Raw genomic sequence first — 15,299 nt, 5'->3', positions numbered from 1 at the left:
TGTTTACAAGTAATGTCCACAGGGTAAGCTACATTTTAATTTAAAGTTTAAGAAGTATACTTCAGCGGACGTCTCCAGCAGATGTTTGACTCTATTCATGGTCATTTATTTTTACTTTTCCAACAACGTACTTCTTCCTGGTTTTGGCCCAACACCTGTCAGCTACATAACCCACAAACTGCTGTAAAATAAATGTCATATGTCCACTGAAAAACTTTCTTTCCTTTGTCAAAAAATTAGCAGACATGATAGCATTATGGATCATGAAAACACGTTTGACTAAATAGTACATGAATAAACTGCAATGGTGTTGATGTCACAGTTGCTATTGTGATGAGTCCAAAGCTGTTTTACATTGTCAGTTTTTCATTGAGCTGTTTTGTTAAGTACACAATGATATCATATTAGCCAGATAGCTAGCAGCTAACTAGCCTCTTTACTGTTTACATGATAGCAGGGCTAGGTAGCCGCTAGCCAGCTAATACTTCACAAAATTCAGTTAGATAGTTGCGTGTATAAATTTGTTGAATTGTTTACATTTTTAGCGACATGCACCTGATCGTCTAGATAGAACATAAGCTAAATATTGAAAATTACTCAAAAATTTATCATTTTTTTTTTTAATTTTTTTAACAGATAAATAATACGTTTGTTTTATCGTCCTGCCCTACTGGCTAATTTTTTCAGATTTCACTTACCAGTGGTTGAGTAGTATCACCCGTGTGACTCCACTCTCATTAATATGCGCTTGTGGCAGGGAGGAGGGCGGGGCCGGGTCGTGATGCTGCACACTCGGCCCCTAATCAGGCTAATCAAGCCCTCGAGAGGGATAAAGGCGACTGGAGGCGGCATTTCGAGGGAGAGAGAGTTACGGGCAGCAGCCCTGCATGTGTTTATGTTTGTGTCATTTTATTTTATTAAAAGATTATTTATATTGTCAAGCTGGTTCTCGCCTCCTCCTTTCTGGGTTTCGGCACCAGTGTAACAAAGTTCAGTGGAAAGGAGGAGGCGAGAACCAGCTTGACAATATAAATAATCTTTTAGTAAAACAAAAAGACACAAACATAAACACATGCGGGGCAGCTACCCGTAACTCTCTCCTCCTCGAACTGCCGCCTCCGGTCGCCTTTATCCCTCTCAAGGGCTTGATTAGCCTGATTAGGGGCCGGGTGTGCAGCATCATGACCTGGCCCCGCCCTCCTCCCTGCCACAGCGCTCAACTGAAACACTTCTGTGAGACACTTGCTGAACTGCCACTATTCTTAAAGAGACAGTACTGTTTTAGCACATGTTCTACAATTCAGTGTAAATACTTGTAAATAGTACAAATTATGCATGCAAACAATAAACATGTAACTACTGTATATATATACAGTACTGTACAAAAGTTTTAGGCACTTGTGAAAAATGTTGCATAGTGAGGATGTTTTCAAAAATAATGCCATAAATAGTTTTCATTTATCACTTAATGTCATATAAAGTCCAGTAAACATAAAAGAGCTAAATCAATATTCGGTGTGATCACCTTTGCCTTTAAAACAGCACCAATTCTCCTAGGTACACCTGGACACAGTTTTTCTTGGTTGTTGGCAGATAGGATGTTCCAAGCTTCTTGGAGAATTTGCCACAGTTCTTCTATCTATTTAGGCTGTCTCAACTGCTTCTGTCTCTTTATGTAATCTCAGACTGACACGATGTTCAGTGGGGGGCTTTGTGGGGTCCATGCCATCTGTTGTAGGGCTCCCTGTTCTTCTATTCTAATCTTTTCTATGTGCAAAAGTAATGTTTGGGAGTCTAACATTTACATTTCCTATTGACACACTAAAGCTGAAGATATAAATAACCATCTTAAGACAAATGCTTTTGTGAAACATCTTATGTGCCTAAAACTTTTGCATAATACTGTATATAGTTACATGTACCAAGTTAGAAGGTCCCCTGTATAGGTAACAGCATTAGCTGAGAAAATATTTCTTTCATGTGTAAGCAAAATGGGCATTATAACTGAAATATACTGAAATGAATAAAAATCGAATCAAGAGCCTGTGAATCAGAATCTTTTTGGGAAATCTGTATCCATACCCAGCCCTACTGGAAATTTTACAATTCCATTTCTAGGCTTTCCATAAACATGGGTACCCTGTATAAGAGAGCTTAACTACTATACAACAAAATATTCACTATAACCGTCAATTAGTAGTCATTAAGCATAAACCTCTGATTACAACTCATTCAGTCATACACATAAACTGTCAATATAACCATCTATTATTGTTTCAGATATTATCAGATTATTGTTAAGCTGTCAATGACATGAACAGACCATAACCTCTAATTACAACCAACTCAATTGAAATGAAAAGCACAGTGTGTGTGAGCTAACGAAAGACAGGGAACTCAGACACACACACTTACACACACACACAAACACACACACACACATGTGCTTCCTGTATTTACATGATTAATTCCACGAGAAAGTGGCCAGTGAGTGGCCTTCAGCTGGGACAGGGCTCATTTATCTGGTTTGAACTCTGAAGTCACAAGAACCTCCCCAACATCCTGTAAGAAGAGTTTCCCTTAAACAATGCTGAGGACACAGGAAATGTAGTTTGTGTTTATTTTCAATAACTCATTCAGTTTGCAAACCAAATGAGTTGAGAAGAGGCAATCAAAAACTTCACTGAGACATCAAACCTTGTCCAAATATCTCTCTTTATTATCTCAATTGTATCTCCTAGCAATAAGCTTACAGGAAGAACAAAATGTAGACTTTTGCCAACATCTCCAGCTTCTCAGATTTTTCTCCTGAGAAAAAAGCCTTAGTAATCTCATATTGTCTCCTCTAGAGTTACAGAAGAGACTTAACAACAGCTCTCATTAAAACTACCACAAGCTAGTAGCAGGTGACTCCAGTCAAATTGGCACGGAAATCCATGAGTTTGGACGGCACCAAAATAACTCATTCCAAACAGTTATGCAAGACCTCTCTCAACATCCAAAAGTCTGTGAACGTTAATGAAATCCGTGCTGAGCAGTATGCTTTGCCAAGAGAGGTTAGTATCTGAGGCGAAGGAAAAACAGTAATATAATAGCCCAATTATATAATAGCCCTTGGGGCCGCCGTGATTTACAAATGTTGTGGGGACATCCACGCTCCAAGAGCATTCTTCATCACAAACAGCACCAAAAAAAAAAAAAAAAAAACAGTGATCCAAAAACTTTCTCTCAACATCACAAAAGACTCACACCATGACAAATGGTCTCAACATCTCTGAGCCAAAAGAGCCAGGTTTTTGGCAGTTGGGTCAAGTAGCCCATTATTTCACAGATAAACAGTATGCTACCAATTATGGAAGTCCTCTTCTGAAGTCTTTCCAAAAAAATGTCTTCTGTTGAAGTCAAGTATCGAGTGTTGTGGTGGAAGGCTACGAACCACCCAGACTAGCTTGAATTATCAACCAACCTAACCATTATAAGTGAAGCGCTTTTTTTTCTTCTTCCTTTCCGTGATAAAAATACAGTGGCAAGAAAAAGTATGTAAACCCTTTGGAATTACCAGCATTTATGTATAAATTTGTCTTAAAATCTGGTTTGATCTTCATCTAAGTCACAATAATGAACCAACACAATCTGTTTGAACTAATAACACACAAATTACTGTATTGTCCTTGTACATATTGAATACATCATTCAAACATTCAAAGTGTAGGTTAGAAAAAGCATGTGAACCCCTAGGCTAATGACAATCAACAAAAGCTAATTAGAGTCAGGAGTTGGCAAACCTGGCATCCAATTAATGAAACAATGAGCATTCAAACATTATGAAGCTTGCTATTCACAAATAGCATCTGCTGATGTGGACCATGCCTCACAAAAATAGAGATCTCAGAAGACGGTCAAGAATTGTTGCTTTGCACAAAGCTGGAAAGGGTTACAAAGTTATCTCGATGAGCTTAGATATTCATTTGTCCACAGTTAGACAAATTGTCTACAATTGGAGACAATTTAGTACTGTGGATACTCTCCCCAGAAGTGGACGTCCAGCCAAGATGACTCAAAGGGCACAACAGAGAATGCTCAATGGAGGTAAAAAATAACCCTAGAGTGACAGCTAAAGACTTGAAGGAACAACTGGAACTAGTTAACATCTCCGTTCATGAGTCTACTATACAGAAAACATTAAACAGGCATTGTGTCCATGGCAGGACACCACGAAGGAAGCCACTGCTCTCCAACAAAAACATTGCTACACACCAGAAGTTTGTCAAAGACCACCTTGACACTCAACAATGCTACTGAGAAAATTTACTGTACTGATGAAACTAATGTTGAATTGTTTGGGAAGAACATGCAGCATTACGAATGGCATAAAAAGGGCACCACATACCAACATGAAAACAACATCCCAACAGCGAAGTACGATGGAGGAAGCATCATGATTTGGGGCTGCTTTGCCACTTTGGGGCCTGGACTGCTTGCCATCATCGAGGGAAAAATTAATTCCCAAGTTTATCAAGATATCCTACAGGATGATATCAGGGTGGCTGTGTGCCAACTCAGTAGAAGATGGGTTATGCAGCAGGACAATGACCCTAAGCATCAAAGTAAATCTTCAACAGAATGGCTTCAAAAAAAGAAAATCCACCTTTTGGAGTGGCCCAGTCAGAGCCCAGACCTTAACCCAATAGAGATGCTGTGGAATGACCTCAAGAGAGCCATTCACACCAGACTTCCTAATAATATGGCTGAAGCAGTTCTGTAAGGAAGAATGGTCCAAAATTCCTTCTGAACATTGTGCAGGTCTAATCCGCAGCTACCGGAAACACTTGTTTGATGTTATCGCTGCCAAAGGAGGATCAACCATTTATTAAATTCAAGGGTTCACTTTTTCCACAGCACTGTGAATGTTTAGTGGGGTGTGTTCAATAAAGACATGAAAGATTATAATTGTTTGTGTGTTGTTAGCTTAAGCACATTGTGTTTGTCTATACTTGTGACTTTGATGAATATGAGATCACATTTTATGACCAATTAATGCAGAAAACCAGCTAATTCCAAAGGGTTTACATACCTTTTCTTGCCACTGTACCTTCTCCTATCCAAGTTTAATGTTCAAAGTCAACTATAACTAAGTCAAGTAGGCTGAATTCCTGAACAGTGTAAATACTGTGGCTCTGTGGGTCTTTCAAAGCAGCATTCTGTTTGTCTGAGCAGCCCAACATGTTAACTGTTAATTTAAGGTGGAAATACCCACAATAAGGTATTTAGTTTGTCCAAACAATGGAGGATGAGCTAGTAGGAGTGTTTGGGAAATCTGTTTGAAAACAATCTTTTTTTCTTTATTTTTTTTACAATTCCGTTTAGTGCCACTAATGGAACAGAAATTACACTACACACATTATTACTTTTTCATTTTAACATTCAAGTCAAATGGTTTCTATTAAATTACTATTTTTTATAAAATCTGTCGCAATTTAGTAAAGTACAAAAAAGAAATGCAGACTATTTAAAAAACATGAGTAAGAAAAAAAATCAGAATATACTGTCCTTCTCATAACTTGCTGCTACGTGCCTCAAACAAAATTCTGAATATCTTTCAAAAACCACTAACCCGACAAACTTCAGCAAATCCAGGGATAATTTCATCCTCAAAAGCGCTCGTTGTGTTAACCCAATGCCTTGTAAACACTCTGTTTCAGACGGACTGATATTAAAAATCTGTGTGTCCTTACTTGCGGAAGTTGCTTCAAACCAGCCAATCAGAATAGCACTTACTAGACTAAGAGAGAAGTGTTTTCCAGTTTTATTTGCATTATGCAGATGGTTAGTGAGTGGACTGTAGGTATGCAGTATCTTAACTGATGTTATGTTCCAAATTCACTTCCCTTCTTTTCTGTCTCTCTATGCTGTCCTATACACAATAAAGGTGTAAAGCCCCAAAATAAAAAACAGTGTTTACATGGTAAGCCCATAGTAACTCATCTGATTCAGCTATTGGCAGATATTGATTCAGCTATCTTGTCTGTAATTACTAAAACAGGGAGGTGGGCAGCCTTTCTGTGGCTCTGGCCAGACATTCCCTCCTCCACTAGTACAGGAGATGAGTAGAAACCTCCTTAAAACAAAATAAATTTACCTGAGAAGCAAAATGATAATTTAGGGTGTTTTTTTTTTTTTTTTTTTTCTTCTTTTCCTTAAAACGAGGGGGAGCAAATTATTTGTCAATGGGGTAAGTAAAATAAACTTGTTTTTCCTTTGAATTAAGGATATTTTTCATTCCATATTGGCAAATATTTTATCTTGTTTTAAGTGTAAACCTTTGTAGAGTTTATTGGATTTATGTTCAAAACAAGAAAAAAAAAATTCCAGTGAGGGAAGAAAAATAGACTTATTTTCCCTTTGAATTAGGTTTATTTTTCAAACCCTATTGTCAAATATTTTATGTTGTTTTAAGCGTAAACCTTTGCAGATTTTGTTTGATTTATGTTTAAAACAAGAAGAAAAAAAAATTGTCAGTGGGGTAAGAAAAATACTTGTTTTCCCTTTGAATTAATTGTATTTATTTATTTTTTTAATACCATATTGTCAAATATTTTATCTTGTTTTAAGTGTAAACCTTTGTAAATGTTGTTAGATTTATGTTTTAAACAAGAAGAAGAAGAAAAATTGCCAATAAGGTAAGTAAAATAAACTTGTTTCCCCTTTGAATTAAGTTTTTTTCTTACCATATTGCCAATTTTTTTTTATCTTGTTTTAAGCGTAAACCTTTGTACATTTTTGTAAGTGTTTTAAAAAAATGCCAATGTGTCAACTTGTTTTCACCATTTAATTTAGTTTATTTTTTTTTACCCAATTGTTAAATAGTTTTTCTTGTTTTAAGCATAGACCTCACTACATTTTGTAAGATTTTTCTGAAAACAAGACATAATATTAAAATATAATGATAAAATTATGTCATTTTGCTTCGAGGAATTTTGTCTTGTTTAAAAGAGATTTAAATGTTTTGTTTTTACTGGAAAAACAAGACAAAATACTGATTAAGAAAATGTTTTATTGTAGTTTGTGGATTGTGCTTAATAGTTCCATCCTAGATTTGCACCAATGTTGTTCCAAAGATGGGTAGATAAGAGATGAGTTGAAGAACTGCAGTCAGTACCAACAGCAGCCCATCCAGAAAGTGTTTGCCCAAACAATATTAAAATGGTGCCATTATTTTGGAAATAAAAAGCAAGTCATTGCACTCCACTAGTAATCATGAAGTCTCCTTAAGTGGCCCTTCGCTGGAGTGAAATGACTGAGCAAACATCGCTTTCCCCAAATTAATGAAATATGGATGGACTTCCTGGAATTTGTTTTTCAGCAGTAAGGAATTAAACACATATACCACCAAAGTGCTCATCACAAATCACATTTGGATTAACACACGGAGCCAAAGAAATTTTCTCTGTATGAGCACATCACAGCCCTGGCAGAACATTTCACATGAGGAAGAAAGAAATGTCTGAAATTCTGTACAAACACATGATGGTGTCAAAAGATGGTGGCAGTTTTCTTACCCCAAATATGAAAAAGTTGTTTCAAACCCATATGACTTAAAACAAATAAAAATAAAAATATAAAAATAAAAAAAGTTATATGGAACACAAAAGGAGATGTCAGGCAGAATGTTAGTCTCAGTCACCATTCAATTCTGTTGTATGGAACAAAAAAAAAAAAAAAAAAGATGCAATGGAAGTGAATGGTGACTGAGGCTACAACACTGTCTAACATCTCCCTTTGTGCACCAAAAAAGACAGTAAGTCATATGGGTTTGTAAAAACATGAAAGTGAGTAAATAATGACAGAAGAATGACATTTTTGAGTGAAATATTCCTCAAGGTAATGCATGTACACCTGCCAGTTAAACGTTTCGACACTATGACACCAGCTGGACACACTTTATTATGACTATTTTCCACATTTTAGGATAATAAAAGTTCTTTCCTTTCAGGTCCAGCTCATTAATTAAAATAATAATAATAATAAAAATAATAATAAACATTTTTGACATTCTTTAAGAGGCAGAGTTTATATGTGTCTAAAAAACTAACTTCACTTCAATCACTTTTGACTGGTAGTGTATACTTGCATACTATATACAACTTTGGTACAATGAATGTACTAAAAACAACCTCAATAACATTTTTGAGTTCAAAACTTTATACAGTATTAGCGGTAACACTTTATAATAAATACAAGATATAAAGTATTTGTTAAGCATTAGTTAATTGTTAATTCATTATTTATGTCTCATTCCTACATTGTTAATATATTAATAGAGTGCATACAAATTTACTGTAGCAAACAATGTATTATTCTCTAGGTTCATTTATAATAAGATTGATGTGTAATGTCTGTAATTTTAACGGTAAAAGACTGTAAAAATGCTACAGAAAAAACATTAATTGATTAACGAATATTAACTATAAAATATATATATATATTTTTTTTAAACAACAGGATTTGTGGTTTTTCATCCTTAGTAAACTATTTTAAGAGTAATGGATCATTAATAAATATTTAATTATGCATATACTGTACAGTTCTCAATTCAGAGTAGGTCAAGCAAAATACTTAGCTAGCAATTAGTCATTGCTTTATTACGACCTTTATTAATAATTAATACTGTAATAGTAAGCATTTCTAAAACCGCTGTTAAAACATGAAAAGCATAAATGCATATCCAGTGCATTACATATATAAATGTATATATAATTTCTTAATTAACTACTGTATGAATGTATGCCTTCTTTATGGTTCCATAAACACTTCTTTACCACTGGTTTGCATCAACTGGAATACATTAGTTACGCGTGGTTAATAAGCTGTTTACTAAGTATGAAAAATCATTATTAAACTGCTTATATCGGAACTTAATAAACAATAATAAATCATTTGCACAGTAAAAGGATAGCATATTAATTCTATATAGCCTATTAATGTATTACCCCTGTTAGAACAATAATTTATAGATGATCAATTAGCTATAAACTAATGCTATATGAAACCTTTGTTTAGTTATTATAAAGTGTGACCTATATGGGCTTTTTCTGGGAGGTAAAACCATCTTGTATTATGTGGCACTGCAAACTCCTGTCTTATCCATCAGAAATTTCATATTGCTCATGTTAAAGGGCTGTGTTGTTCTCTTTTTGAATCAAAATAATAATTGTCTGGTGTATTGTAAAGCAACACACACCTCTTTCTTCAATCCTCAGTGGCCCATGACAAAAAGAGCAGCGATGAAAGGGATGCACGGTTCAGTGAATGGAAGAACAGACGTTCTGTCAAAGCCACGCTCAAATGGCAATACTCATGCCAAACCAGTCTGAAGGTATAGCACTATATGGACCTTTCTATACATGTAGCTATTACAGGGAAAAGTGAATTTTCTAATAGATTTGAAAGTTCAGGAATAGCATGTCCATCTAATCCTGTCAATCACAACGCAAGGGTGTAAAAACTCCCACGTACCTCATAGCTTGTACAGTATAGGATACAGCATACTCACCAAAGTTCCAAGCTATTCTTGCAAACACGATCATTTTAACCCATTAGGTTGTCCAAGCCACAGAAAAGTACCTCCTTTAGGAAACTTAATTGATATTTTCAATCAAGTTAAAACCTTGATTAATTTTTGTCATTATGTTGAACATATTGAATTCGTTATTCAAGGAATACATTGAATACATTCTAGTTTTCATAGCTGTGACAACTCATTTTCCCTTTCATTGTTTCTTATCATTGTCATTGATCTCCCGTCAGATTTACATAACAGTAATATTCTAACATTAAACTGAAATATCTCACAAATGCTTCAAACCCATACTTGCCTGAAATGTAAATTAAATTCAATATGAACCCATTACAGCATTATGAGAATCATCTGCAAGGTGAATTTAGTAGCCTTAAAAAGTAATATTACGGGTTCAATACAAGTTAAGCTCAATCAACAGCATTTGTGGCATAATATTGATTACCACAAAAAATCATTTTAATCACTCCTTTTCTTTACAAAAAAAAAAAAGAAAAAAAAAAAAAGCCCAATTCTGGGTTACAGTGAGTGAATGGGGCCAATCTGTAAATGTTAAATACTTAAATACTAACATTTTAAAAATATAGACATAAGATGTAAACAATATGCTTGTTAACATGATTTTAGTGATTTTGATTTTGACTTTATCTGTGACGACATAACGCGGAACTGTTGTCCGTCGCAAAAACAATGATTTAAACAACTTTACAGCTCAAATAATGCACACGTTTTAACAGAAGAATTCATGTAAGTGCTTTTATAAAATTATAAGATTCACATTTTTGCCTATAAACCCTCAAAAAATTGGCCCCATTCACTTCCATTGATTTTTTTTTATGATTAACATTTTTATTGATTCTTTAAAGACAAAGAGAAACAAAACATATCTACAATGAATCAACATTTAACTCCCACTAATACCCCTCCCCAATCAAGAACCCCACCCAACCCCAAATGAACATCCCAGTGGTCATACATAAGTACACACACACACACACACACACACACACATATATATATATATATATATACACATACACATACAATTCTAAAACTACACCTTTCTCTCCACAGTCCCACTCCGAGAGCCCCCCAAAAACATCAAATATCTTCCCCATTTCCCATTAAAAGAATCCCATATCCCCAGCCTTCTACATGTTACCTCTTTGAAGGCCGCCACCCTTCTCATCTCCTCGCACCACTCCCGAATTTAAAACAATCTGCCTGCCTATCATCGCACTGGTGAGAACCCAATCTTTTTTGTATTTGTCACCTACGTCGATGACCGCCCCATCACCCAAAACACAGAGTCTGGGGCAAAAAACGAAATCTGAATGTCCAACATGTCACACACAAATCTCTGTACCAATTATTTTTCTTTTTTAAAGAAAAGGAGGGACGAGTCAAAATTCGTTTTTGTGGTAATCAGCATTATGCCACAACTGCTGCCAATACAGCTTAACTTGTATTTTACCCGAAATATTCCTTTAAAAAATGAATCCCCCCAATATGCAGAAGTCTTTATATGTGTGGAAATCCAAAAGAATTAACTGAATTAACATAAACGACTTCTCGACAGAGCATGTATACTAACAGTTGAAAATATATACTGTGGCTAGGTCGCAAAGCTCCACTCACCAGAGGGGGCACTGTCACACTCATGAATGTTACACTCGAGCGTGTTCTTTGGCCGGGGTTCGTGGTCACAATCTGTATGCTCATTTTCTTCCTCCAGCTCAGCCTTAGTGTTGACACATTTGACTAGTCGGCGCTGAACGCCTCCTCCACAGGATACTGAGCACTGCCAACATAAAACAGACAAATCTGTTAAAACACCAAGGATATTTTCTGTAACCCATCCATTCTGGGCCAATGGTCCTGCAATAATGTTCCATCAGACTGCTCTGATCAACAAATTAATCCAATGTTTTGACAACGGATGACTGTCTTTGAAGAAGCCATATTACGTCACAATTACGTATTACATTCAGTTCAGTCAGTCACAATCAGTCTGATGGATTTATTTGTTATCCGTTAGTTGTTTACCTGCTATAATGCTTGGATATGTTTTCTGGTAGGTTTGTTGAAGCTAATATTGCTTGTCATGCTTGTATGAATCGAACATTACTCGTGTGTTAACCAATCGTGATGTATCTATGTTGTCGGTGGAAGTTACTGTGACATGTTTACTTATATTTATGACTTCTGAAACTGACTTCTTGTAACTGTTATATTGCATATTTAAGCATTTTATTTTCATGTTTAATAAAGAATATTTTATCCCCATCATTACAGAATCCTTGTTTTCTGTTTTTATGGTGTTATTGTGTGCATTGCCTAGATATGCTATTGTAGAATTACGGTTCACTTGCATTATCAACTGAGGCTGTACAATGTAATATAAAAATAATAAAGTCTTCCATTGAACTCGTATCAGCCATATCATGAGTATCACCTCTTAAATCGATAAGTGTAGTACAATACAAACATTAATAGCAGATAAAACACTTGAAAATCATATAAAAATATACCGGTAAGTGGTAGTGATTGAGGTGACCTGTTCTGTATGATATAAAATTAATTCAATCAAAAATTATAAATAGGAGTGTTTTTTAATCAAAGCAAGTAATATTCAGTGTTCAGTTTTAAATGTTTAATAGTAAAACATCATATCAACATGAAAATAGCATGTTATGACCGCGGCTCTGAATATCTCCCAGTCACATTCACACACAGGTGATGTCCAGGTAAGCTCAAATCATGAGATTCATCCAGCAGAAGAGCAGAGCTGAAACACGACTGATGTAAAGTGTTCTTCTGCAAATTGTTTGCAATTTTAAGTTTCAACCAGAGATGTTGCTAGAGAGCACAAAGTTACATAGTGCAGCTTTAATATGCAGAGACAACTATGAAAACTGATAACAGAGACAACTGGTAGTTTGATTTCTTCTAAAAGTATAACACTGTGGCTCTGTGGCACTTTTAAAATATTCCTCTCTTTGTTTGAGTGGCCCATCAAGCTAGACATAGCAACACTGGCTTGACCAATTGCATGCATTTGGGGCGGGACTATCTGTTTGTACAACCAATGGAAGACTAGGTGAGTTTTCTGGAATCTGTTTAAAAAGCAGAGATTATTTTTGAAATTCCGTTTAGTGACGCTAGTGGCACTGAAAGTACATTCTTCAGACTTTAGCCATTTAATATACAGTATACTGTACTTAATCCTTCAAATGAAATGCAAAAACTCTAAAACTGAACGTATGAACACTTCTTGAAGTGTTTGCTCTTTACCTGACCCCAGGATCCAGTAACCCACTGGCTGCATGGATAGATGTTGCAAGTCTGAATGTGGCTGGGCTGCAGCTCCCCATCACATTTCCCAGTTTCAGGGCAGGTGACCAGCCTCTGCTGCTCCCCACCTCCACACAGCTCAGAACACTGCGGGCATTTCAAGGCATTTTGTCAACTTCAGGCACTTTCATGCTTTAAAATGTATTGTGTGATAATGATTTCTATCAACTTTCCAAAAATTCAGGTCCCACAGCTGTGGCGTAATTTCCACCAAACCAAACAATTTTGCCCCTAATAAAGTTTTTTCAAAAGTTAGTGTACTTGTTAACAAAGTCAACGAAAGTGTCAGTAAAGAGTATGCTTGAGATGAATTATGAGACAAGTGATGTTTGGAGAAAACAAAGAAAAATCAATGCAAATATCACTTGTGAGCAGGACATTTTTCTTGGCCATACTTTCCAATCAAGATGTATTTTTGCCAAATTACACAAAAAGTGAAAATATTATTTAATTGCTAAAAAGCTATGAAATTAGCCTTAGCAAAGAGTCATTTTATTTCTGAATGATGTGTAATGTCTGTAATTTGATGCATGTACATACACTGTTGGACAATGTTAGTAGACAAATTAAATAAACTAGTGAGAGTGTTAAAAAAAACAATTAATGAGACTTTACTTTTTTAGAAGTTGAAGAAACACAATTAAATGGTGTAAGAAAGGCTAACACACAGCTGAAGAGAGGAGAGTGGAAAACAGATGCTGAATGGTAAAGATCTTACCTGTCCCCAAGAGGAAGTGTACCAGTCCAGACAGCTGTGGATGTTACAGGGCATTTGGGCAGGTGGTCTCAGAGAAGTGGCCTGGCAGTGGAAGGGCCGCAGTGGCCTCTGATCTCGTGTGTCATAACACTGAATCTCTCGCAGTTTCACGCCGCCACCACAATTCTTCGAGCACTTTCAAACAAGAAGATAAGAGTGCTAGTCTAGTGAATGGATAACGTGGAGTAGCAACTATCATGGTCTTATCATTCATTATAAATCAGAAATTCATTACTGTATGTTTTGGTTAAGTACAGTCAGATTTACTTTACTCCACTCTCCAATTTTCCATGCGGAGCAGGGTCGTAGGTAGCAGCGGCGCGCTGGCACGGGTCTGGTAGCTAAATCACAGTCTGATTCATTGCCAGTGCTGCAGGACACTGACCTCCAGATGGCACCAAGCCCACAACTTGTGGAGCACTACAATACAAAGCACTTTATACTAAGAGTTTGAATAAATGGCTGGTCATATCCTAGCAGGTGACAAATACACGCAAGAACCAATTTAGTTTGTGCGCAGTTTCTTCTCCTCTTGGTCATTATGCTGTCAGGTGTGCTTGCTGCTCTGTGCTTACGTAAACAAAGATGTTTATGCTAAACATATTCAAATGGTTAAAGGGAAAGATTTTGAGTGAATCAACACTTAAATTTCAGTCAGTTCCTCACACAAAACTTTCATGTGGCTTCAGAAGACTTGAAATATACTGTAGCACACAGGTCATATGGACAACTTTTAAAGTGCTTTTCTCCGAATGGAGGGTGAATAAATGATGACATTATTTTTTATTTTTGGTTGAGCTATTCTTTCAAAATTGCCTCTGCAAAGCAGTATTACTTTTTATTTATTCAAATTTTGGATATCTAAAAAAATGCACCCAATTAAGATTCTTTATTTTATATATTTTTTAACGCAAAGCATACAGAAAATAACATAGGCATAATGACAAAAAGTTCATTCTGACACGTGCAGGTTTCAGTGTACTTTTGAAGCATACTTGATACACTCTTCGTTATTTATTAAAAAGAGACATGAAGCTGAAAGGAAATGCGGTTAATGTCTTGCATTTTTTAAATCAAAATGTAAAACTTGATTTTTTTGATCAGATAATGGGAAGGGTGTCTCTCAAAGTGCTCATGAACACTCAACAGACATGAAGATTTGTTTTGGGGGGGGGGGGGGGGGTTCTGCCAAATCTTTTTTTTTTCTCTATTGCATGCCTTCAGAACACTAAAATCACGCAAGACTCGCATGGACTACTTTTATGATACTTTTGGGTCCTTTTTTAAACTTTAAAAAGAGGCACTACTGCCCTTGTTGTAAAGAAATGGACCAAAATATTTGTAACAACATCTCTTTTTGTATTCCACCTAAGAAAGACAATGGGTTTGGAATGACCTGAGGGTGAGTAAATTGACAGAATTTTTATTTTTATAACTATAAGGTTAGAGGGTGAACTATTCCTCTAACCCTATAATTTCCGTGTGATTTCAGGGGTACATAAGGGTATGGATAGGGTTAGGGCTATGATTGTTTGATAATATTCAAACAAAGTATGTTGTTCCTGGCCAAAGTAAGGATGTTGATCCAGGAATATGTCGTACCTGGGTAAA

General features: G+C 35.9%; 1 protein-coding gene across 3 annotated transcripts in view; it reads right to left on the bottom strand.

Moving 5' to 3' along the window:
• LOC127411900 (A disintegrin and metalloproteinase with thrombospondin motifs 7-like) overlaps positions 1–15,299 on the bottom strand; it is a 112,405-nt gene that overhangs the window by 17,146 nt on the left and 79,960 nt on the right. For 2 of the 3 annotated variants that reach the window (XM_051647776.1, XM_051647785.1), the window contains exons 20-23: positions 13,956–14,108; positions 13,650–13,823; positions 12,872–13,018; positions 11,216–11,378 (exon numbers count right to left, since the gene is read on the bottom strand). In XM_051647776.1, coding sequence (XP_051503736.1) covers positions 11,216–11,378; positions 12,872–13,018; positions 13,650–13,823; positions 13,956–14,108 — 637 coding nt within the window. Of the gene's footprint in view, positions 1–9,616; positions 9,638–11,215; positions 11,379–12,871; positions 13,019–13,649; positions 13,824–13,955; positions 14,109–15,299 lie in introns of those variants that run through there. The other variant, XM_051647795.1, reaches the window with a different exon arrangement.

Source organism: Myxocyprinus asiaticus, chromosome 2 (genome assembly GCF_019703515.2).
Source record: "Myxocyprinus asiaticus isolate MX2 ecotype Aquarium Trade chromosome 2, UBuf_Myxa_2, whole genome shotgun sequence".
In the NCBI taxonomy this organism is placed as follows: Eukaryota; Metazoa; Chordata; class Actinopteri; order Cypriniformes; family Catostomidae; genus Myxocyprinus; species Myxocyprinus asiaticus.
The sequence above is the reverse complement of the archived record's forward strand: the minus strand, read 5'-3'. Positions and strand labels throughout refer to the sequence as shown.